Below are 24,226 nucleotides of genomic sequence, written 5' to 3' on the forward strand. Positions count from 1 at the left end.
CCACGTAAGATGCCTTTTGTCAATGATGAATCAACAGCAAATGGCATAATTTGGTCTGATGTCTAGAAAGCCTGTCGGTGCTGTTGAATGCATGAGAACATCTCCCTAAAATTGGAAGAGTCATTTCCACAATATGATGAAATGACTGACAGAACATTAAGAAGGACAGTGGGAGACATGAATTATGCATCGGCACAAATTTCAGTATGGGTGAACCTTATCAGAATTAAGATGAGGTTTAAAGTTAGGGTAAAAAGAACTTCAAATTAGAACAGTGGGTGAGAACTAAAAGTTAGAATGATAATGGGGTTGAGAGAATAAAGATAGTTTAGAGATGCTTTGGACACTAGACAAAAAGTCACCTGAGATTGCTTTCATCAGCACAAATAGGACTTAGTGAACAGGTAGAATACATTATGTGATAATACATTCATCCATCCATCCACACACACACACACATACACACACAGTGTATATAGCATGCATGAGAGACTTTTTTTTTTTTACAAACATAAATGGCATCATAGGAAATTACATGTAAGACCGTGAAAACCATATTGTATTAAAAATACAAAAAAGTACATTAAATGAATAAATACATTAAAATAGTTTTTCAATAATTAATTAAAATTACAGTGCATAGTGATACAAGACACGTGGAACTACACTCTAAAAAATGTTGGGTTGAATACAACCCAGTGCTGGGTAAAATAGGGACAAACCCAGCAATTGGCTGTTTTGACCCAGCGGTTGGGTTAAATGTTTAACCCAACCTTCTGGGTAGTAACCCAACCGCTGGGTCGCTGTACTGAAAACATACCGAACCGTGACTTAAAAACCGAGGTACGTAATGAACCATCAATTTTGTGTACCTTTACACCCCTAATAAATAGTTATATTAAAAAAAATAAAAAAACAAATCGCAGTAATCTTTCCAGCTAAACTAAATCATGCCAAACAAAATGTCCTACATGAAGGAATAATCATTAATTTAACCTATCAGCCAATTAGTTTCTTCAAGGGGACCCCTTTAGACTGCTATGATGTACTGGATCAATCCATTTCAGTTTGACTTTGTGCATCACTTTCATACCACGATATACAGGGTGTTTTTGCTGTAAAACCATAATAAATTAATATAGCATCTTCTTCGTTATAAGAGGCTTTCAGAATCTTTGTGTGACTTTGTCTACTTTCTGGCAGTCATGGATAATAGCAGGTTATTTTAGTTGCACTGAGGTAACTCTAGCTGTAGCAACTGTGGTGTTTGTGCAGAAACTAGGGTTGCCATGGTAATGTTTAATAAGGGATGAACAAAGCTCTACATGTGCTCAGGCTGAGAAAATGTCGCTTAAAGGGACACTAATGTATACCTTCCGTTACAGCTATCTATTTTGCACCTTGACACTGATGGACACACAATATCAGCACGTATGTGATTTCTGCACACCCACCGAGCCTTCTCTGAGTCACACACACACACGATTTAAGTTACATTTAGACCAGAAAGTATGTTAGAGCCATCTGGTGGACAGTATAATTAACTTCAGCTGTTTTGTGTCTTGCTTATTTAGCCAGTGTGCAGCTTTGGAATGCGCTAATTTGACCCTTGAAAATGACTAATATTTTAAAAAGCAGCTTTCATAATTGGTGTTGAAGTAATGATCTGTTATATAGTCAATGAATAAAGGCACAATATGTAAGATTTTTTTTATTAAAATATCCAAAAACCACTAGAACAGTGTTATATATTTTGCTGACTTGGGTACTTACATTATCCCAAATGTTTCGAAGAATGTTTAAATCCAGAGAAATAAGCAATTTTAACTAGTGACACGAGCGTGTCCATAGTGTCATTGTGTCGCCTGCCAATAACGTCATAACGCCTCGATTTCAGGAAACACTAAAGACGCTTTAATATGTTGTGCGTTTTATTAGACAGGTGACGACCTCACAGAGCAGCATTATAACAGAACTTTCAAATGTATCTAGTATGATAAAACAGCACTGCTTTTTTTACCCACATACGCACGACCAGAAGGAGCGGAAGCGGTCGACTGTGGCATAATAAAAGCTCCGCTGCTTTCGAGCCGTGTGTCACACTCGGTTTCGCTTCGACGGCTTTCAGCCTCACCCTGCTTCATTCTACTACATTAATAAATCATTAGCTCATCCATGAACATGAGTCCTGTCGGATTGCATTGGCTGTGGGGATGAAGACCACAACTCCCATGATTCCACACTCAGTCACAGCTCTCTTTGTTTATTTTGAATACACGTCCTCTAGTGGCGAAAAAAATACGTATTTTGCCTTTAATACCTGACCCATTTTACCTCATTGTGGCAGATTCCACAAATAGTGTACATTTTGGTGTCAGTGACCCTTTTTTAAAGCATTCGATGCATTTTTGTGAGAACCATTAGATAACTATTATCTAATGTACAGATAACCTAGCACGAAAAGTAGCTAGCTAAATGTCTGAATCCACTCAGCATAAAATGTAGATTTTTGCCTGTCCTGTGTCAGAGTTCTCGACCTTCTTGACTATATACAACAGTTAAAGAAATTGTTCATCCAATAATGAAAATTTGGAGGCCATCCATGATGTAGATGAAATTGTTTTTTCATCAGAACAGATTTGGAGAAATTTAGCATTACATCACTTGCTCGCCAATGGATCCTCTGCAGTGAATGGGTGCCGTCAGAATGAGAGTCCAAACAGCTGATTAAAACATAACAATAATCCACAAGTAATCATCACAAATCTTTTAACTTAAAAATGCCACTTCTGGCCAAAATACCGGTCCATAATCCATCCCTTGTTGCCCTCTCACATCAAAATCCACCGACAATTTTGTTTAGAACTGTTTAGGACTGTTTTCGCTTGTTAATGGCACTTGATCTGTGCATATTTCTCTCATAATTCAGATGAGATTACTTTTTCACTGGAGAAAGCAACTGGACCAGAGAAGCAACTTTCACTGGATTTGCTCATTACAAACACACAGCCTGCGGATTACATTTCTTGTGGATTATTGTGATGTTTTTATCAGCTGTTTGGACTCTTATTCTGACGGCACCCATTCACTGCACATGATCCATTGGTGAGCAAGTGATGTAATGCTAAATTTCTCCAAATCAGTTCCAATGAAGAAACAAACTCATCTACATGCTGGATGGCCCGAGGAGGAGTGAACATTTTTGGGTGAACTAATTTTTTTATGTCATACAAGCCCTAACCACTGCTTGTTTGTTAATTCAGAAAAAAAATATTATTGTGCTTTTAACCAGACATGTTATATTATGCTGCATTCAGTATTTTGTGAGCAATCCTGTTGTGGATGACTTTACCCATTACAAAAAATGTGTGAAACCCAAGAAGGAACATTATTTGGATCCTTTCTAAACCTTTATCATTACATTCTTTTTTCATTCATTTTCCATTCTGTAATGAATGAATGAATGAATGAATGAATACATAAATCAAACAAAATTAAATGATCAAAACAACTTTATTTAATGTATGGGAATATAGTATCAATAACTGCAAACCATCCCATAATAATAAATCCCCTACTTGTAACTTAATTTAGAAAAACATGGCAATAATATTAACCGTTCTGACATGGTTTTTCTATTTATTATTTATTTATTCGTTTGTTGTCTGTTTAATTTAGATGTTAATGAAGTTTATATTGCTATAATGTTTCAAAGTTTTATTTATATAGACATTTTCACTGTTGTGTTAACAGAAAAGAAAAGAACCAGATTGGAAACTAAAACAGCTCTTATATTAAGTTTGACCTCTTATAAGGCTGAATATCAACATTTACTTAAAGTTAAGCACCTCCTTTGTTATGCAGGAAGTGCGACTATAGGCTAATATGCAGCACTTATAAGAACATGTCACCTGTCCGTTTGCTTAATCATACTGACCAATCTGCCAGTAACCGGTTAAAAAGTTGTATAATAAAGGACTCCCACAATCCACTGCATCGTGTCAACTGTGACAGTGTGCGGTGTGTTGTATACTGACCTACAGTCTATGATACTGGCCTAGCTTTTCCCGCGACCTGGGGAGCTGATCATTTACACCTCGCGGATAATTATTGCGTTGGACGTGCTCTCGGAGAGCTCGTGCACACCATGAGCAGAATGAGGACCCTCCTGGCCTCGATCGGGGTGGTCGGACTTGTCGGTATGGGCTACGGAATGTGGGCCATAATGTCACCTGGAGAGGAGAGGAAAAGGGAAATATTAAAGGTACTGAAACATTGCAGTTTTATAAATGAGAAACATAAACCTGTTATGATTAACTTGCATAAACGTGGGGCGTTGTTTTCACGACTATGACACTCACGACTCGTGTCATTCATTGTTTGTCAACGATTCAGTTTTATAATGAACGTACAGGGTTTTACACGATTTCTTATTAACGAATTAATTTAAACGGGATCGTGTTTTATACGCACTGATTGTGATGATTACTCCCTCTGGTCAATTTTTACGCCTCTTGGTTAATAGCAGTGAGAGAACTACATTAGTTGTTATTGTTCTGTTGCATTGAATGCAGTTGACATGGATCACAATACACATGTTATTTTTTCCGTAATGGCTCACACATCGCCGAGGAATGTTATAAAAAATAATATGATGTCTTTTACATTGCAGCACATATTTTAGCGTAAACAACTGATCAGAGTTGTGTTCTGGGGCCAGTTGCATAAACAGTTTGTGTATTACAAACTAGCTTGACCAACTAGCAGTTAGCCAAGGGGTAATCAGTCTTACTTTTTGGATTCATATTAGACCCAGTCTACCTTTTTGTAACTGACTTTAAAAAAAGTTATGACCAGTCTTGAAGAAAATTAATTAGATGACTAACTTTTTAAGAATAGTCTAAGCATTTATGCTTTATGCCACATACCCCTGATCCATCTCTTCAACATTTTTTTTTTCAGAATCTGCCAGAGGCCAACCCTGTCCGAATGGAGGAGACCAGAAAGAGAAATGCACTCATGCTTCAAGTTTTAAAGGATGCTGCTGAGACGAACGATAATGTTGCACATGGATTCGGGGGGCAGAAATGATAGAATGTGTTTTCACAGATATCAGACTTTCACTTGCCACTAGCAATCTGTAAATGCATGGGGAGGAGAAATATGAAGCCAGTGATGTATTTAAAAATAAATGATCTGAAAATGCTCCATGTCATATATTGATCTCTTGATGGACATTGCCATGAATGGCATGTTCTGTCAGTTTTGCTTTGCTTGTGTTTCCATTGCTGGAAATTAATCTTAAAATGGTAGCTGTGTTTTGGACCATGTTCCAAAAAATAAGAAACAAGCTGTCGTTACCTGCTAGTAGCTGGCTTGTGGCTGGTCCAAAATGGACCACAACCTTGGATAAGAAGTTTGAAAGCATTGTTGCTTCACAGATAATTTTTTTTGTCTATTTATATACATATTTATGGAGATTGTATCGCAAATAAAACTTTAAACGTGTTTTACTAATATTTAGCAATTTTCTAATAAAGTATACATTCCAATCTTGACTAAGCTTGAGGTTGACGCTCTGTAATCGCGTCTGCGCAACATGCACAGCGATGACTTGCACAAGTGCAAAAACATTGTGACATACTGATATTTCTCACACAATTCGCTTATATCGATGGAGATGGTGGACTGTTCTCTGTATGGATTATATATTATTAACATTATATATTAATAATGTTACCAAATTATTTGGAAAACAGGCAGTGCCACTTGTTAAAAACAACAGAGACCAGTACTAGGGAACGTTGGCACTTTTATCCACTTGGATAAGACACTTTAACCTGAACATGTCCAATCCACAGCCGCTACCGGAAAAGTCGATTCCGGTCACGTCGCAGGCGACTGGAAAACTGGGGGACTGCTGGAGCTGTCGAGTCCTCTCTGGAGGGGGGCTGCTGGCTTCAGGGGGATATGTGGGCATGCAAGCGCAGAAAGTCATGCGTCTAGGTGGACCCGCATCTATGGGCACAGTGGTTCAGATGATGTTTGCTGCAGCTGAGCTCATTCGTGCACTCTGTGTTATGAGACATGAAGTCTGACTCTGATCTAATCTTTCCTTAGGTTTGGCTGCCTGGGGCCTCGTAGTGATCTTTGATCCAGTGGGAAAGAAGACAATAGCATAACTTTCCATTTGGTCTTCCCGTATTGACATGGACTTTTGAATGAATCATCAAAGCCACACTGGCAGAGTTATCAAATTCAAATAACTGTGAGAATGTAATGACACATGATTCAAACGGATTTCATTAAATGTTTTTATTTGCAACTTACAAAATCTTTCTTTCACCAAAGTGATTCAGTGTCTAATAATGACATACTTTACAAATCATTATAGCACATAAAGTGGCCAAAATAATTAGTTTTCATGAATCAGCTGGCTTTTGTATTACACCCCCCCCCCCCCCCCCCACGTCCTACTGGTCAGCCAAAGAATGCAGTGAACATTGACAGTCATTTTGAAGAGCAAATTATGAGTTGGCATTTGGCCCTTTCTTTTTGCCAAACGTTGGGACGACATTTACAAAGCGCCGATTGTACTGAATTCTTCTCTTTGCCCTGCCGGTCTTTTTCTTTTTCTTCTCTTGCTTGTCCACCTGAAACGATCAATATCAGTACACAATATCAATAAACCAGTACATGCCCAAAATGATGATTTAAAAAAAATAAATATTATGTGATCTGAACGTCGTTGACATGTATCTCACTTTGGGAGTTTGTCCTCTGACTTTGCCTGCTCTAGCCAGGGAACCGTGGACTTTGCCTTTAGGTGGGAACCAAAAGTTATGTTTATGAAAATGTCCAAACCAAGATAATGCATCATAATGTAGCCAGTTACTCAAAAATGAATATTTATACTTCTATTTTCAGCACAAAATAAGTTTAAAACAATGTAATTCATCAGATATTCCATCTTGTACAACAATGGCATGATAGTCACAGGTAGAGTGCAGTAAAGTTGATCTTTACCTCCTAACAGCCTCGATGAGACCTCAAGAGTGTTGAACTCCTCAATCCCAGACTGACAAATCAGTGTCTCATCCTCGAGAGGAACCCCGCAGAGAGAAATGACCTGCTCATCACAGGCCAGACCCTCCAAAGCTTCGATCTGAGCCTGAAAAACAAGTAGTTAATGATTTCCTTTTCGCATTCAAGTTTTTCTAAATTAACGATAAATTAAAATGTGGGCTATCAGAAAAGAAAAGAAAAACCTTGATATGGGCAACAGTCTCTGAGCCATTCAGATGAACAGAGTGCAAAGTCTGGCCACGAACAAACAGCTGCATGATGTTCGGTCTTCATAAAACAGAATTAAAATATGTAATCAGCTTGACCAAATCAATACAAACAGCACAATATAAACAATATTATTATTTCAATATTAAAAGTACGTACCTAAATCGCTGTTGATAAGTATGAACGCCAAACACACGACGTCGATATCAAGTCTAAAACGCATTAGGCCTTCTTCTTCTCCTTCGTCTTCTTCTTGGTGTTTAATGGCGGATGGCATACAACTTTTAGGTGCATTACCGCCACCTACTGATTAGGAGGGCTCTGCTCTCTGAATGACATGTTTTAATTCTAATTAAAGATGAACTTGAATCAGAACATATGATTCTCCGCATTGGCTTATTTTCCTCCACCCATTGCAATGCCAGTACAATTGCAACCATTTCACCAGTGTAAATTGACAAATTATCCGTGATTCTTTTACTGACTTTGACATTAAATTCTGGGATACTAAATGCCACAGCTACTTTGTCTTCCATATTTTTCGATGCATCAATATATATTTGAACATAACCATAATCATGTTCATGAATGTACTTATGTGCTATTTGAACATTTGATTTGAACTTATCCTTATTTTCCTCACAATCTATCTATCATGCGCTTATATTGCGCAGTCTTGACGCTTGAAGAGCAAGGGCACGAATGCGTCATCATGTTGCGACGACCAACGTTAATCTAACGTGACGCTTCAGAATGAAAGCCTACTTAAAAACACGAGCTGAAGAAAATAGCCGCTATTTTTAATATATTTGTACGTGCGCATACATGCATTCTTTGTCAGGTAATAATTGATTTAAAATCTGTTATGCTTATGTGAATATTTAGACTTTTATTAACATTAGACTTTATTACTTTTTTTTTCTTTTGAATTGCAGATCTGAACTTTTCTATTAATGCAGTCTACCTTGGTTAATTAGCTGCTCATGGATCCTATTGTTAGACGTAAAATCCCTGCGTGTGTTCGTTTATTACTCACTGATAGTGCAGCAAAGGAGGAAGAACAGTTAAGCGACTGGCCTGAAATAGACTCTGAATCAATTACCACCAAAGATGGGATTGCACTTCCCAAAAGAGGGACTAATGAAACTCTCCTGACACCTGCAAATGGGACAGAGGGTGGAACTACTGCATCATCAATCAAACCATGTGGGCTTTGCTTATCCAACCCTTCCTGTTACACTTGCCCAAGGTGTAACATCCCATATTGCGGCCTGGCTTGTTACAGGAGTCAGAATCACTCTTCATGCTCAGAGGAGTTTTACAAAGAGTCTGTGCTGCAGGAGCTGAAATCCCAAGGTGTCACAGATGAGGAGGGGAAAAGCAAGATGCAGGAAATTCTGCTCCGGCTCAGACGGAGTGCAGAGAGCGAGGGAGGGATGGAGAATTTATTAAGGAACTTGGGAGATGATGAAACTAGTGTGACCGAAAAAGACGCACATGCTTTGGAGCTGCTTTCTCAGTTAGCAGAGATTCAATCTAGTGGGGATGAAAAAAGTAAAGAGGTGCAAGAACTACTAGCAAAGCTCAGAGATATTGAAGACGGAAGTGATGAAGAGGAAGCTGATTTAGCTGAAAAGTTAGCAGGCCTGGATATTGACTCTATTTCAGAGGAAGAACTCTGGTCGTTGTTGTCAGCCCAGGAAAAGGAGAAATTTGAGAGACTGGTGAAAGAAGGTAGCATCGGTGGGCTGGTTGTCCTGTGGAGCCCCTGGTGGGAACGGCATGAGAAAGATACTAAAGCACTAATCGAGGAACTTCAGTCTGAGAATGATGAAAAAATGCATAATGTGAATGTTAAAAAAGACAGAAAAATTAAGAAAGTCAGTAGCAATAAAGTAAAATCGGACAAATCACCGAGAAGCTCAATCCCTCCAGTAAGCACCAAAATCGCTCCTCTTCACACACTATCTTCAAACCCATCTCCTCTAGTGCGGTACAACCTGATCAATGCTCTTTATGGATACACCTTCTCGCTGTGTCTCTATAATGGAGACATCTCCGAGATGTTGCTGGAGTTCTGTCAGGTGGTGCTTGCCGTCTCAGATGGTTTGGGTGCCAGACGGGTCTTCAACTCTGTCTCGGAGGCTCTCGACGCCGGAATAAGAGCTGTATCTGCAGGAGGATACTTTGATCGCGAGGACCCTTTAGCTCCACTTCGAGCTGTGGAAGCGGTGGCTCATATTCTGACTGGAGGGAGCAGAGAGGGTGCTGTTGAATATTCACTGTCCGCTTTGTCCCAGCTGTGCACAGCTTTGAGCAAGGCAACGGCTTCTGTTCCAAAAGAAGAAGAGCAGGTGAGGTGGATGTATTTTCAAGCTGGAAAGAAGTGTGAGTTTTTTCAGTCTTGGGTGAAGGAGAATCCCAAAGTTTTGAGGAGTCTGGCAGGATGTGTGTGGTCGGACTTTGAGAGAAGGGAGATGGAGAGGATGACATTAGAGGGAGAGAAGAAATGTTTGGAAAAGGGATGGGAAAAAAGTAGTGGTAAAGGTGGATTGATAGAAGAGATTGAATTGTATATATTTGTAAATAAAAAGTAATAATTTAAAATAAAATCATTTGTATTACGGGCATTTGTGTCAGTTTTAGTTTTTTAATTTAAGAATGAAATACAAGTAGTTTAGTGGATAATTAACAGGTCATTTTTGTGTTACTTTTACTATCGGTGGTTGTTTAGCCTTTAAATGTCTTTAATGCTACAGTCCACACTTGTAGATTGCATTGAACACTGATGATAATGAAAATGATTTTTAATAATATAATAGAATATATTTTTCATATTTTAAAAACATTTGAATGAATGGAAAGCAATGTTATGATTCAAATAAAAACAATATATGCAGTATATTTTGTAGTGTCCAGTTCTCTGCACTGATGATGACATATCCACTGGTTGCTCACACAACAATCTGTTGGTCGTTCAGAACATATCAGTCTGCATTAATAAATGTACGGGAGTATTCTGTAGGGCACTCGTCTGCAGTATGTATCCCAGGCCAGTCCGTATTTGGCTCTGCAGTGTTTCTCATCTCTGGCCTCTCGGTGGATGAGCAGAATGGTGAAATATATGACATAGAAGTAAGGCAGAATATGTGACATTCCTAAGAAAAAAAAGTTGGAATAAACAAATTATTCTGCAATTATGATTTGTCTTAATTTTTTCATATTCATGGCAAGATCCAGATAGTTAAAAATACAATGGCAAACAATTAACTCTTACAGTATTTTACTCTTACAGTAAAATTTAAATCTTAAAAAGCATTATTTTTACTTAAATCTTCGATGACACTTAAACATATCTAAATACTTTACCAAATTAGAACAATTTGATTTTATATGATTTTTATTATTATTTCTTTGTGAATTTGCTTATTCACGTGACAATTGGCAATTAAGAAGCTAGATGGTATGCCACTAAATGACCTTCTAGTTTCTATATGCCATTACATGCCACTAAAATGGCAGTTCCAAACAAAAGTTGCAAAAAGAAAGACTAGTCTTTATATAGTCTTTACACAGCTTGGGCAGTGAGGAGCTGTGCTCCCTGTTTTCAGCATTTGGGTATGTGACCAGCGCAAATATTATGATGAACAACAACCGGTGCATGGGTTATGAATTTGTTTCATATTCCTGGATTAATTATGCCATTATAGCTATTTCATTAATGAATGGCTATATTGTCAACAACTGACTACTGAAGGCTGCTTTCTCCCATAGTGCAGAGAAAAAAAGGAAATAGAACTCCAGCGAAGCACAAAAAATAGCCTTATCCCTGGTGGAAAGAAAACAAAAATCTTAACCCTCTTATATCCCTATACTGAATTAAATCAATCCACATTTCTGATATGGAATACAACCAGGAATTAAGCCACACAATGTCGGTCCGTCTGGCAAGAGGAGAACTGGCCCCCCAGCTAAGCCTGGTTTCTCCCAAGGTTTTTTTTTTTTTCAATTTTTGTCACCGTTGGAGTTTGGGTTCCTTGCCACTGTCGCCTTTTGGCTTGCTTAGTTGGGTACACTTAATATTTGGCAATATTACTTGACTGCACGGACAATATTGGATGAGAACTGAACTGAGCTGAGCTGATGATATCACTGTTTTCTCCAGAGCTGCTTTATAGATTAAGCTGATTCCATAATTGATGGACTTTACACAGTTATTGAACTGAACTCAATCAACAATGAACTGATTTCAACTGAATGCCCCAACCATTAACAATTTATTTGGCACATGTTTTTACGCCGGATGCCCTTCCTGCATTTTATACAACTAACTAAGACGTTATAAGTTGGCATTGATATTGTCAATGTCATGTGTTTTTCCTTACAATCAGTTAAATCAATTCACTTACCACAAGGCAGGGACCACGCCAGAGCCATGAGAAGGTCCCCCAGGTAATTTGGATGCCTGACAAACCCCCACCACCCTGATACCAACAGACGCTTTCCAGTTGCTGTGGCAATAGTTTCCAGGTCTACAAGTCAAAAAGAAAGATGAGAAAATTCACCATTTATGTTAATCTGGAGGCCATAATTTAGTCTCCAGTAAGAAATTCTCCCTTTTCTTAATTTTAGATACTGATAATGTATAAAGTGTTCAAAAACAATGTTCACTGAATACAAACTCAAAATAGGTACCATATCAAAAGCAATGTGATTACTAACGTGCTACACTTTTATGTGTGGGGTCTCTTCTGAACTGATTTTTCTGAGAGTTGGACTTCCGGAAAATGTAATAACCAATTCCTGCAAAAGATTAAAAAGAGGAGTGTTAGAAAACGTTAAACATTCAGACTGCTGCAAAACAGGTTGTAGAGTACCATTTAGAAGAATAATCCCCGCTGCTCCAAGAGTACTAAGTGACTGTGGGTGCACAACCAGAAACATGGCCTGAAGACCATACGTGAAGGGAACCCAGGCCAGGTCGCCAAACGCCAACATGAACCCAAATCCATCATGCACAATGTCCATAGTAGTAAGCACAGCCTCCTGCAGACACATAGAAAAGTATAATGTTGTGTGTATTTGGGACTCAGTGTATATAAATATACAGTGGGTACGGAAAGTATTCAGACCCCCTTAAATTTTTCACTCTTTGTTATATTGCATCCATTTACTAAAAACATTTAAGTTAATTTTTTTTCTTCAATGTACACACAGCACCCCATATTGACAGAAAAACACAGAATTTTTCAGACTAGACTAGATTTCTCATACTTCATTCCATAGAGCATCTGTCACATAGAGGAGCTGGAAGCCGTTGACAAGCTGCATGGCAAGAGATGGAGAGCCCCTCAATTCCACTTCTTTCATTAACATCCCCAGGTTTATTACCACCTAAAAAACAACAACATAAAAGAGAGAAAGTTGGTAAAAATACTTTGGTGTTTCAAATAAATGCTGTTCTTTGAATCAGCAAATTAGAATGATTTCTGAAGGATCATGTGACACTGAAGACTGACTGCTGAAAAATCAGCTTTCTTTCACAGGAACAAATTACATTTTAAAATATATTCAAGTAGAAAACTGTTATTTTCAATTGTAATAATATTTAACAATATTACTGTTTACACTGTATTTTTTGATCAAATAAATTCAGCCTCTGAGCATGAGGCACTTCTTTCAAAAACTTGAAAAATATTACCAATACAAAAATTTGAACAATAGCAGATATATTTATATACATATATTTACATGTGGATGTAAACGTATTGTGAGACTCTTACCCAGCCTATTAATCCAGGTCTTAGTTCGCAGAAATATTTCAAGTCAAAGTCTCCAATGCGAGGGTTGAGCTCTCGACCCATGAAGAAGTCATACAGAGGATTTCCTACAAATGACAATGTAACTGCATTGACAAATAATTCAAAGAGACAGAAAGTAGAAGCATCTGGAATATCTGACAGGTCAAAAAGGTAGTGTGTCTGTATGAATAATGAAATGTTACTCATAGACAAAAGATAATATCAGAAAATCACACTAATTTGTAAATACCAGGACTGATAATCTCACCAGTGTTTCCTCCAAGTGATAAAGCATGTTGAGGTGCCCAGAAAGAGCGGATATACAGGTACATAGACAGCAGGTAGGACACACCAATGGCACATACAGCCAGAGGCAAAATCACCTCAAACAGATACCCGAGTGGCATTCCCAGCCAAAGACATACTAGCAACAGGACAGCAGTAATGCTCAGGGCATGGAAACCTAAGAAATAAAGATGTAAAATTCTGGTCACAATCATATCTACAAATATAAACATATATAGTCCACTACCTTTCAAAAGGTTTAGAAAGGTTTAGTGTCAGTAAGGTTTTTTTTTCTTTGCCATCACAGGAATAAATTACATTTTAAAATGTATTAAAATAGAAAACAGTTATTTTAAATAGTAACAAGATTTCACAATATTAATGTTTTTACTGTATTTTAAACAAAATGCAGTCTTAAGTGAAAGTAAAGGGACTTTCTTCAAAAACGATAAAACATTTTTTAAACTAAATAATAAAAAAAAAGTCATTAAGCAATAAAGCTTATTTTTCTTTAGAGCTGTATTATATATATATATATATTTTTTTTTTTTTTTTTTTAAGGAGAAACTAGAGTTTACTGACAAATGGAATTTGAACTCTACTTTGTATATAATAGGTGGTTTGTAAAACCAAGGACAAGAGGTAAAAAGTTACCATGTCAACAAAGACTATCCTGTTTAATTTGTGTCAAAGACATTAAAAATGTATTATTAGCATTATTTGTATAACATTACAAACAGGTAGACAGCATGTATTACCATTAATGGCATATTTCAGTCTGGATCCATGGATCCATCTCAATCCTTCAGAAACCTGTTAACAAATGAATAGTTTAAATTCTGACGTACTCTCTTAAGAAAATAACCTAATAACCTAATCAAAGAAACAAATGATACACTATCTCACCTTCCCTATGGGCAGTAGATAGAGAAAACTCTGCAGGGTGATCCAACCTACAACCAGAACCGTGGCCAAAGGGTCCCATAACTGTGCTGGGGGGGGTAAAGGAGGAGGCCACTGCAGGACACTGGCTGCTGGAGACCGACACACACTCAGCAGGTACAGAACCGTCAGAGGCAGGAACACAGGGATGCAGGTGGCACCTGGACAGGTGAGGTGGACAAATTAACTCATATGACACAGAAGCCACAAATAGCCACACAGTGAATAAATCACTACACATACACAAACATAAGCATATATACAAAAAATAAATAAAATGGTAGCTCACCAAGAGCACCTCCAAATTCCTTTTCAGCTGAACGTGTTGCTTTGTGCTTGTTAGGCTTCATTTTGCCTGTTTGGGACAAAGATGAGCACTTAGCATGGCTGACAAAACATTTATAGTATACAAGAATAGTGTATCATTTAAATTACAGTGCGTTAAATACAGCTGTGTAGTATACGCGTTTGTAACGTCATGATTATTTTCAGACTTAAACTAATTAACCATTAAACCAAATAACCCTTTAGTAACCTATTAATGTATACATACAGGGTATTTTTCTCTTACCTGTTTCCCACAAACCTGAGCATGAGGCACTTCTTTCAAAAACTTGAAAAATATTACCAATACAAAAATTTGAACAATAGCAGATATATTTATATACATATATTTACATGTGGATGTAAACGTATTGTGAGACTCTTACCCAGCCTATTAATCCAGGTCTTAGTTCGCAGAAATATTTCAAGTCAAAGTCTCCAATGCGAGGGTTGAGCTCTCGACCCATGAAGAAGTCATACAGAGGATTTCCTACAAATGACAATGTAACTGCATTGACAAATAATTCAAAGAGACAGAAAGTAGAAGCATCTGGAATATCTGACAGGTCAAAAAGGTAGTGTGTCTGTATGAATAATGAAATGTTACTCATAGACAAAAGATAATATCAGAAAATCACACTAATTTGTAAATACCAGGACTGATAATCTCACCAGTGTTTCCTCCAAGTGATAAAGCATGTTGAGGTGCCCAGAAAGAGCGGATATACAGGTACATAGACAGCAGGTAGGACACACCAATGGCACATACAGCCAGAGGCAAAATCACCTCAAACAGATACCCGAGTGGCATTCCCAGCCAAAGACATACTAGCAACAGGACAGCAGTAATGCTCAGGGCATGGAAACCTAAGAAATAAAGATGTAAAATTCTGGTCACAATCATATCTACAAATATAAACATATATAGTCCACTACCTTTCAAAAGGTTTAGAAAGGTTTAGTGTCAGTAAGGTTTTTTTTTCTTTGCCATCACAGGAATAAATTACATTTTAAAATGTATTAAAATAGAAAACAGTTATTTTAAATAGTAACAAGATTTCACAATATTAATGTTTTTACTGTATTTTAAACAAAATGCAGTCTTAAGTGAAAGTAAAGGGACTTTCTTCAAAAACGATAAAACATTTTTTAAACTAAATAATAAAAAAAAAGTCATTAAGCAATAAAGCTTATTTTTCTTTAGAGCTGTATTATATATATATATATATTTTTTTTTATTTTTTTTTTTATTAATCTTTTACATTTTTTTGAAAAAATGAATTATGAAACTGCTATAACAAATGAACTGAAGCACAGTCCATGTATAAGGGGAAACTAGAGTTTACTGACAAACGGAATTTGAACTCTACTTTGTATGTAATAGGTGGTAAAACCAAGGACAAGAGGTCAAAGACTATCGCATTTAATTTGTGTGAACAAAAACTATCCCGTTTAATTTGTGTCAAACACACAAAGGCATTAAAAATTTATTTTTAGCATTATTTGTATAACATTACAAACAGGCAGACAGCATATATTACCATTAATAGGATATTTCAGTTTGGATCCATCTCTGAGGACCAATCCTTCAGAAACCTGTTAACAAATGAATAGTTTAAATTCTGACGTACTCTCTTAAGAAAATAACCTAATTTGTCTTTCAAAGAAACAAATGATACACTATCTCACCTTCCCTATGGGCAGTAGATAGAGAAAACTCTGCAGGGTGATCCAACCTACAACCAGAACCGTGGCCAAAGGGTCCCATAACTGTGCTGGGGGGGGTAAAGGAGGAGGCCACTGCAGGACACTGGCTGCTGGAGACCGACACACACTCAGCAGGTACAGAACTGTCAGAGGCAGGAACACAGGGATGCAGGTGGCACCTGGACAGGTGAGGTGGACAAATTAACTCCAATTTGGCACAGTAGCCACATATCATTACACATACACAAACCTATGCAAACATGCAACAAATATTAGCTCACCAAGAGCACCTCCAAATTCCTTTTCAGCTGAACGTGTTGCTTTGTGCTTGTTAGGCTTCATTTTGCCTGTTTGGGACAAAGATGAGCACTTAGCATGGCTGACAAAACATTTATAGTATACAAGAATAGTGTATCATTTAAATTACAGTGCGTTAAATACAGCTGTGTAGTATACGCGTTTGTAACGTCATGATTATTTTCAGACTTAAACTAATTAACCATTAAACCAAATAACCCTTTAGTAACCTATTAATGTATACATACAGGGTATTTTTCTCTTACCTGTTTCCCACAAACCTACGGTTATATTGTATGGAAACCGCTCATCATCACTGTTATTGCCTGAGAGGAGGTGACGCCTGCGCTCAGAACACGCCGTTTACCTTTGCTGCATCTGACCAATCAGCGCGTACCGCTGCTATCACAAGAGTGGGGAGAAAACCAGTGAACCAATCAGAATCAGAGACGAGCGGCCGAAACCGCCCCTAATGTTTTCCTGACCAATGACAAGAGCGTCTGTTCTGGCTTCATATTACAGTGCGTTCAATAACTACAGAGGTAAGGTTGCGTTTTTTCCTCCCAAGAAACTAAGACGCAATTTTTTTTGTACATTACGTTTATTAAATATATACTATCCAGTTATGCAGATTGAACAACCTTCACAGTCAATGAATACAGAAATCAACCATAAAAGACAATTATCAAACATGCTGATTTGTTTTTATAGACCGGTCATCTTACCTTAAATATACAGTGATTAGAGATATCGTTTACGTTCATAGTATGTTGTGTTCATTTTAGGACTTTGACACGAGACAACAATATTTCAGCTTTTAGCACCCAATGTCCACACAATCCTATTCCTAGCCTTTAATCAAATGAAGGTAAAAAAAAAACGTTTTGTGATCTCAATCCAGCTATAACAGGGTTCAATCTGAGGTCACTGGCTTTATATTAATTTTACTTCACTGAAATTAATACTCCATCAGTTATAGGAAATATAACTGCAAATATAATATTAGTAATGCCCACCAGTTGAGTTCAGTTTCAGTTATTTGCAAACTTGTTTGCCCGTTTAAGGAAAAAACACCCACGCTAACCCCTCTCACAGATGACCTCAATGACACTTTGCTCCATTGGAGACGGGTCCAGGCAACGATGGGCAGCACTACCCACAATCTCATCCAAAAGGAAGTGCACTAGGTTCTCATCGGACACAAACCGCCAAAGGTACATCTGCAAATAGTGGCAGTCCACCTGGATTTGCTGCAGTCCATATCTGCCAAACGTACGGAGACGTACACATTCAAGGAATGTCTTCAGACTTATCTTAATGATGCCAGTTAGCACAGAGACCTAGGATAAGATAGAAAACTGGTCATACAGTCTGAAAAAAACGTAAATATTAAAATCTGCATCGGTCAGTTAGTTAAATGACAGTAACAACAGTTAGCTAACAGCGTTTTGTTTTCTACCTTGTTGAACTCCACTGGGCTAAAGATATCAATCCTCTCAGAAAATAGCTTGTGAATGTTACTGAGCAAGTTTGTGTCCATTGGAGCACTGGAACAAAAACATATGAACAATTATAAACAGTATCCTCTGTGTGACTATGTATATTCCATTATACCTTTACAGAACTCAGGAATGTGATCAGCTAAAGAAAACAAAAAGGAAAACATGACTATAAAATAGTAATAATAATAATGATAATAACAAATAATAATACAAATATTATTTTGTATTATTAAATCAATAAATAATTATATTATTATTGCAACAATAAACTGTAAAAAATATGTATTAATAATAATATATTCATATAATAAGTATATTCATTATTAATTATATGTTTTCAACAGTAAAACTATATTTTATATATTATATTTAGCCTGAAAAATGCAGGGAGGCCCTAAAACTTGTCTTTTGTTATTCTCATTACAAATTTGGGGAAAATGGTTGGTGCAGGTCACATTTTCCAATGCACATCATAAGAAATTCTCATTTAAAGTCAGTAAATTTTGTGAAGTGATTGTGCACCTGGGAGTGTAGCTTGGTGCGTAGCGGATCTGCTGCCTTGAGCTGCTATACACGGAGAAGGTGCGTTTGCTGGAGTCACTGCTGTGGGCTTTCCTTACTCCTTCCTCATAAAGCAGTCCCACCTAGTTAATACATGTGGAGGTACAAAACATTACAACTGCCTTATACAAATGGTTAAGAATTAATATGTATCTTTTTTTGCATGGATTCAAATGGTCTGTTACATATCTTGAATCTTTTTTGTATATGAAATATGAACAAATGTTCGGTGCATCACCTGTACATCAATAGAGGTGGTATCTTCCACCACCCTCTTCATTACAGCCCGGACATTTCTAGGTTCAATGGTGTTCACCCAGTCTCTTGTTTCCACGCTCTTCCTCAACATCTGACTGATGATTAATCCCTGAACCTGCATCAAAAAAACAAAACAAATGTTGTCCAACAGCAATCCTATCCCAAAATACAAGACTCTGAATAGCTGAATCTTTTCTCTTAGTTACCTTCACATAGTGGTTCAGTAATTTCTGAGCAGCTTCTCTGGCCTCTGCACAAAGTGCTGTAACTGGAGTGACTGGAGTGTGGTGCTGTTTAGAGAGGAAACATCAGTATGAATAATGTATTTAGAGTTTGTTTTTAACAAATATAATGGATATGGAATACCTGTACAAGAAACTGTTCATCTGTGAGCGTGAGGATGTAGGAGATGGTGGAGGTCTCATAGTCTAGACAGAGACGAGAGAGCAACAGAAGCAGAGCAGGAGGGGTGGATCCTCCTCTGTCACCCGCACTCTCACAGTACTGACGAGATGATTGGCAAATGAACTTAATAAAGCTCACCACCAGGCCCTCACGCACACCTTGACTGCAAAACTCACCCTGAGAAAAATACGTGACAGGTATTAGAAACGACAAAACATGGGAACATATTCGGTCACTTTAGACTGAAAAATTTTCTGTTTTGAATTTAAATTTTTTCCCCCCAATTTCATTACAATGGTATAAAACTTGGTGACATTTGTGAACACCAAAAAAAACAAAACATGGACATTACTAGAAAAATGGTACCCAAAAAAAGGTAACATCACCATAGTAAATGAATAGGACAATACAGAAAATGTGAAAATACAGAGCAATTTTTGGTGGTACGATCTACAAATCAGCCACAATAAAGTAGTCTTTGATAATGTCTAAATATATATCCAAATATAAAACGTAATGGTAGTTAAGTCTGAAAATACTCTAGGTAATACACCATGCTCTCTCTATATATAAATGTTTTATATGTATATAAAGGGCTCTATACAAGCATCAAATGACTATATACCATAATACACATCTTATTTTGTTTATTTCTCCCACCAGATGGCACCAACTTGCCTTCCATGCATTGGATTTTTAAATGCCTTTGCTTAATTTTTAACTTAAACACTGTATTAATTGAAATTTTTCTTCTAATTTTGAAATTGTTTTAAATGAAATTACAATCAAATAAATGGTGCATAATTTATAGATGAAAATTCTCTAGTATCATGAAACCCCCCTTAACAAAAAAATACTCAATATTAAAAAAGATATTATTGAAACAAAATATAGTACATTCATTTCATTAATAATTTTTTTTTACAATTATTGTCTTTGGTCTGTTTTAATGCTGAGGATCACAAGTGTGACCCCTAAGTGAGGAATACCAGAGTTACTGTAAATAAAAGGTCCTATACTAAAAGGTCCTATACTTGGTACGTATATAAAACTTACATATATACACTTTATTCTGTACCTTGAAATAAGGCTTGTTGGAGAATGTGATGTCCTTTGCTGTGAAGAGATGCACTGACGCTAATACAGACTTTAACTGATTCAGAATAAAGTTTGATAAGGACGTCAGCAGTTCTGGCAGACTAGGTGTGGCATCTTTACTTGTAACCCCGCCTCCTGATGCACTGGCCCCTCCCACTGCTAGACGAGGTGCAGCCAAAGCCTGTCTTACATCAGTAAGGCTGTCATGGTAGAAGGTTTGTAAGGCAGACAGGTACTGTTTGATTCTCTCTCTTGCTGCCCGCACCACAATCTCAGTTCCGTGGCTAGGCACTGCCGACCCCGGAAGTAGTTTGGTTATGGCCTGTAATCTGCGATGGAAGCGATCCAGGGCTCTCACTAACAGAGAGTTATCACCCACTCCCTTCTCCTCCTGGATCCTCCGCTCCACTAGAGAGAAGTATCTAGCAGCCAGGGTGTCCACAAACACATGTAGCTTGCCATTAGCCATCTCTGGGATGTTCTTTGAAGCTAATTCGCCTTCCTGTGGACGGTTGATGAACAATTCTTGATAGGAGGCAATGACTAAACAGAGACTGCTGACAAACTCATTACACCCTCGATCTATGAACTCAAGGATGTCCGTTCCGGCAGTAGGAGAGAGGAACGGATTGCTCACAGAGGAACTAGAAGGAGATACGGGATTTGATCCAGGACTTGTTTTTTGGACCGAGCCTCTGCCGGTATCAGTAACCGCAGAGTCTTTTAGCTCCGCCTCCAGTCCCTGGAGATCCGCCTCCAACCTAGACTGGGCGTGGCTGAGGAATTTGTCACAGAGCTCCTCCGCTGGCTCGTCTAACTGCAGAAGAAGCTCAACACATTCAGAGAGGTCTTTAGCACTTGAACCTCCATCCCTGCAAGCAAATATTAATTAATAAAGAACGTGAAATTAGACTTTATGGGGGGCATTTTGAATTTACTCATATCAATGATTTAATTATCAGTTAAACCAAATATAAAATCAAATGTTTAGATGCTTTTTTAAACTAATAGAAATATGCCATGACATCCGAGAAAGCACAGACCTGAATTTCTGCCGCAGCTGTTGAGCGAGCTGCTCCATAATGACATGGCAGTCATCTTGGATGCCCCTGAAAGAGGGCATATGACTATACTGCTGCAGTACACAGCGTGCCCTCCGGTGGGCACTCACTGCCTGGGCATAGGCCTGCAGCTCCAGACACTTATTGAGTCTTGCTGGCAGCTCAAACAGGAACTGGAGCTTACGGAGGAGAGTGTGAACACCTACACAGAAGATGAAAGATTCATGGCTTATGTAGAGGCAGAAATCTATTTAAACTTTAAATCAGACATATATGAAAAGACCAAATGTGGCTTGAAGTCATAATGGTTGTTAAACTACCAACACAAGCCTGTAAGATGAATTAGTAATTTATTATTACTGTGATCCATTTATATCACATTAATATTCATACCTGATAGCTTAGTGATCTGTGCATGCTGGTCCTGCAACGTCCCACTAATGCGGGCACTAAACTCTGTTATGGCAGCCATGTTCGCAGACAAACAGTCCATTTCATCTTCCATCTTCTTGAAATCATTCTTCATTTTTCTGATTGTGTCTGTGCAGAGACAAATAAACTTTGAATATAATCAGGGAAGGGTTATGAAACCAGCATGATGTAAAGCTGTGATCAATGTCTAAACAAAACAAAAGTCAGCATGAAATGAATTACGGTGATATTTTCTTTCCTTGTGTTAAGTATATCAGATTGAGATGGCTTCTCGAACAAGAAAAAAATGTAAGGCGGGACCTGATTTTGCCCATTGGGAATTGATTTGATTGTTGAATCGTTGCGTGTTTGCTAACTGCTACAATCTCATGTGAGTGAAAACCATTATAAAGAAAACGATGAATGATTTAGCACAATGCATTCATATTCTGGGCTACTGAATATGATCTTTACTATTCAGACAATACATACTGAATTTGATCTTTTAATATCGCCATCTTAGTTTATTAGGACACATTAAGCATTTTGCACGTTAAGCGTTTTAGAATGTCCCACTGTTTTTAGTGACTGAAATACTGCTGGATTGCAAGCTGACAGGCCTATGGTGAAATTCAATGGGGGTCTCCCCGCCAGTCACTTGACTGAAAACCATGAATCGTCCCGCCCTCGTGCTCGTGCACACTTCATTAGAGAAGAGATGTCATTGTAAAATGGAGGTGAAGTTACAAGGGCGGGCACATGAATTTAAAATAATGATGTGCACAGATAAATCATTTATCTGCAATATTCCATAAACATAACAATAGTCATTTATGAGTTCATGGTGACTTCAATAGTAAAATCGGAAACAACTTTCATCTATTCACTAACCTGTGGCTGAGATGAATTTATTGTAGTTTTCATAAACCAGGGTTTGCATGTCACTGTCCAGAGATCTGATCTGTTTCACCATGCAGCTCTCATGATCCATCAGCTCACCCAGAGAACACTCCTTCCTCAACTGAAACACAAACGAGACATTTCAAAGACAAACCACAGTACATTTTAGCATTCTAGCATAAAAATACACAGTCACACACTGGTATTTCTGAGGGATTATTTATATGTGGCATAAAATGCAGAATAACATCACAAAGTGACAGCATACTCATTGCCACACTGCTAACAGATGTGTACACCCCTATATAGTAAACAATAAACACTTACTATTTGTCATTATTCATCACACTACCTTATTTAAATAAACCTCCGGGTCGAAATGCGGTCCGTTGATATCACACGGATCCAGAGACTCGGCTTGTTCTGCAGCTGTTCCTTCCTCATTCAGGCCGTAGTAGAGCTTCAGCATACTGTGAACCCGCCGCCGCCCGCTCGGGTCCGAATCCGGTGGGGTTGTAGCTGAACTCATTTCCACTACAGTTCAACTATAGCCTAATGTCAGAGCGAGAAGGAATTTATTTCATGAATGAATGACAGATGTCAACAAAACTTCCGTCGCAAAAGCTAGTTGCAACCTGCCAACTCAGTTTGTTGATGGGGCTGCTGCTCTGATCCAAAATGGCGCTACTGCAGACACTATTTCAAAATAAGAGTCGGATGCGACTTATACTGTACATATTTAACGATGATAAACGATTTTATATAAAAACAACAAACATATAAATAATTTAACTTGGACAAAATGGCTAATGTGGAGAGAATAAAATAAAAGTTAAATGCTTAAAAAAACAATTGAATACTTGTAACTGTTTCTTTGCATGAAAATATACACAATATTTAGTTTGTTACATTTATTTCGTTCCTTTTTTTTCTCTCCTCAAGATGTAATTCTGTTAAACACATCAAATACCTTATTGCAAGCATAGTTCGTTTAATTAAAACATCAATAAAAAATCCATTATACAGAAGATGATTTACTGATAGGTATGCCAGAAGTTAGTACAAAGCGTGAATAAAAAGGTTTAATTTGGCATATAAACGGTTTCAGTTCATTTTACAGTCACAAAATTTTGGTAGTGAAATTTGTATAAAACCTCACAAACAACAAAAGGCAGTGGAGATATAATTTCAAAGGACATATCACAGCAAAACTATAGCAACAGATTTAATGTGAATGTAAAAAAAGGCACTTTAAATTAGTATTGACAGATTCAATATTTCTATAACATAGCTGTGACTATCTACAGCACAGTTAGTAGGTACATACGTGGCTGACAGATGTTCAGATTGAAATATAAATATTGGATTACCTTTAGAATTG

General features: G+C 37.6%; 5 protein-coding genes and 1 long non-coding RNA gene across 6 annotated transcripts; 2 read left to right on the forward strand and 4 right to left on the reverse strand.

Moving 5' to 3' along the window:
* The first annotated feature begins 3,942 nt into the window (after positions 1–3,942).
* On the forward strand, positions 3,943–5,205 carry LOC107555155 (ubiquinol-cytochrome-c reductase complex assembly factor 3-like). Its single transcript, XM_016237855.1, has 2 exons — positions 3,943–4,264; positions 4,963–5,205. The coding sequence occupies exons 1-2, from the start codon at positions 4,148–4,150 to the stop codon at positions 5,089–5,091; spliced, it is 246 nt and encodes an 81-aa protein (XP_016093341.1). The 5' UTR covers positions 3,943–4,147; the 3' UTR covers positions 5,092–5,205.
* Positions 5,206–6,455: 1,250 nt separating this feature from the next.
* On the reverse strand, positions 6,456–7,554 carry LOC107555153 (ubiquitin-like protein FUBI). Its single transcript, XM_016237854.1, has 5 exons — positions 7,453–7,554; positions 7,269–7,353; positions 7,027–7,171; positions 6,765–6,820; positions 6,456–6,653 (listed from the first exon to the last, which is right to left on the reverse strand). The coding sequence occupies exons 2-5, from the start codon at positions 7,341–7,343 to the stop codon at positions 6,528–6,530; spliced, it is 402 nt and encodes a 133-aa protein (XP_016093340.1). The 5' UTR covers positions 7,344–7,353; positions 7,453–7,554; the 3' UTR covers positions 6,456–6,527.
* Positions 7,555–8,004: 450 nt separating this feature from the next.
* LOC107555156 (zinc finger HIT domain-containing protein 2-like) lies at positions 8,005–10,147 on the forward strand. The gene is made up of 2 exons (XM_016237856.1): positions 8,005–8,134; positions 8,229–10,147. The coding sequence occupies exon 2, from the start codon at positions 8,277–8,279 to the stop codon at positions 9,888–9,890; it is 1,614 nt and encodes a 537-aa protein (XP_016093342.1). The 5' UTR covers positions 8,005–8,134; positions 8,229–8,276; the 3' UTR covers positions 9,891–10,147.
* A 3-nt stretch (positions 10,148–10,150) lies between these two features.
* LOC107555157 (delta(14)-sterol reductase-like) lies at positions 10,151–17,010 on the reverse strand. Its single transcript, XM_016237857.1, has 11 exons — positions 16,916–17,010; positions 16,634–16,701; positions 16,335–16,531; positions 16,187–16,241; positions 15,318–15,512; positions 15,032–15,135; positions 12,568–12,687; positions 12,171–12,339; positions 12,016–12,096; positions 11,703–11,825; positions 10,151–10,451 (listed from the first exon to the last, which is right to left on the reverse strand). The coding sequence occupies exons 2-11, from the start codon at positions 16,692–16,694 to the stop codon at positions 10,291–10,293; spliced, it is 1,266 nt and encodes a 421-aa protein (XP_016093343.1). The 5' UTR covers positions 16,695–16,701; positions 16,916–17,010; the 3' UTR covers positions 10,151–10,290.
* Positions 14,290–14,908, reverse strand: LOC107555158 (uncharacterized). Its single transcript, XR_001605139.1, has 3 exons — positions 14,893–14,908; positions 14,611–14,676; positions 14,290–14,482 (listed from the first exon to the last, which is right to left on the reverse strand). It is a non-coding gene; the product is annotated as an uncharacterized lncRNA (long non-coding RNA).
* A 244-nt stretch (positions 17,011–17,254) lies between the features above and the next one.
* On the reverse strand, positions 17,255–23,537 carry vps51 (VPS51 subunit of GARP complex). Its single transcript, XM_016237859.1, has 12 exons — positions 23,481–23,537; positions 23,198–23,397; positions 22,837–22,966; positions 21,928–22,074; positions 21,517–21,736; positions 20,454–21,345; positions 19,337–19,552; positions 19,177–19,260; positions 18,951–19,085; positions 18,674–18,795; positions 18,109–18,196; positions 17,255–17,989 (listed from the first exon to the last, which is right to left on the reverse strand). The coding sequence occupies exons 2-12, from the start codon at positions 23,372–23,374 to the stop codon at positions 17,729–17,731; spliced, it is 2,472 nt and encodes an 823-aa protein (XP_016093345.1). The 5' UTR covers positions 23,375–23,397; positions 23,481–23,537; the 3' UTR covers positions 17,255–17,728.
* Between the last annotated feature and the right edge of the window lie 689 nt (positions 23,538–24,226).

Source organism: Sinocyclocheilus grahami, unplaced genomic scaffold (assembly GCF_001515645.1).
Source record: "Sinocyclocheilus grahami isolate Dianchi unplaced genomic scaffold, SAMN03320097.WGS_v1.1 scaffold526.1, whole genome shotgun sequence".
Classification (NCBI taxonomy): Eukaryota; Metazoa; Chordata; class Actinopteri; order Cypriniformes; family Cyprinidae; genus Sinocyclocheilus; species Sinocyclocheilus grahami.

Bases quoted from the DNA above. Each gene is read 5' to 3' on its own strand.
- LOC107555157 (XM_016237857.1), bottom strand. From the start codon at position 16,694: ATGAAGCCTAACAAGCACAAAGCAACACGTTCAGCTGAAAAGGAATTT. The intron at 15,513-16,186 runs GTAATATATGCT...TTTATTTCTTAG, and splicing joins ACTGAAATATCCTATTAATG to GTTTCCATGCCCTGAGCATT. The intron at 10,452-11,702 runs GTAAGTGAATTG...TTTTTTTCTTAG, and splicing joins GGCGTGGTCCCTGCCTTGTG to GAATGTCACATATTCTGCCT.
- LOC107555155 (XM_016237855.1), top strand. From the start codon at position 4,148: ATGAGCAGAATGAGGACCCTCCTGGCCTCGATCGGGGTGGTCGGACTT. The intron at 4,265-4,962 runs GTACTGAAACAT...TTTTTTTTTCAG, and splicing joins GGAAAAGGGAAATATTAAAG to AATCTGCCAGAGGCCAACCC.
- LOC107555153 (XM_016237854.1), bottom strand. From the start codon at position 7,343: ATGCAGCTGTTTGTTCGTGGCCAGACTTTGCACTCTGTTCATCTGAAT. The intron at 6,821-7,026 runs GTAAAGATCAAC...TCCCACCTAAAG, and splicing joins CTCATCGAGGCTGTTAGGAG to GCAAAGTCCACGGTTCCCTG. The intron at 6,654-6,764 runs GTGAGATACATG...TGATCGTTTCAG, and splicing joins TCAGAGGACAAACTCCCAAA to GTGGACAAGCAAGAGAAGAA.
- LOC107555156 (XM_016237856.1), top strand. From the start codon at position 8,277: ATGGATCCTATTGTTAGACGTAAAATCCCTGCGTGTGTTCGTTTATTA.
- vps51 (XM_016237859.1), bottom strand. From the start codon at position 23,374: ATGAGTTCAGCTACAACCCCACCGGATTCGGACCCGAGCGGGCGGCGG. The intron at 19,261-19,336 runs GTATTCCATATC...CTCTCTAAACAG, and splicing joins ATGAACAGTTTCTTGTACAG to CACCACACTCCAGTCACTCC. The intron at 18,796-18,950 runs GTGATGCACCGA...TGTATTAACTAG, and splicing joins CCACCTCTATTGATGTACAG to GTGGGACTGCTTTATGAGGA.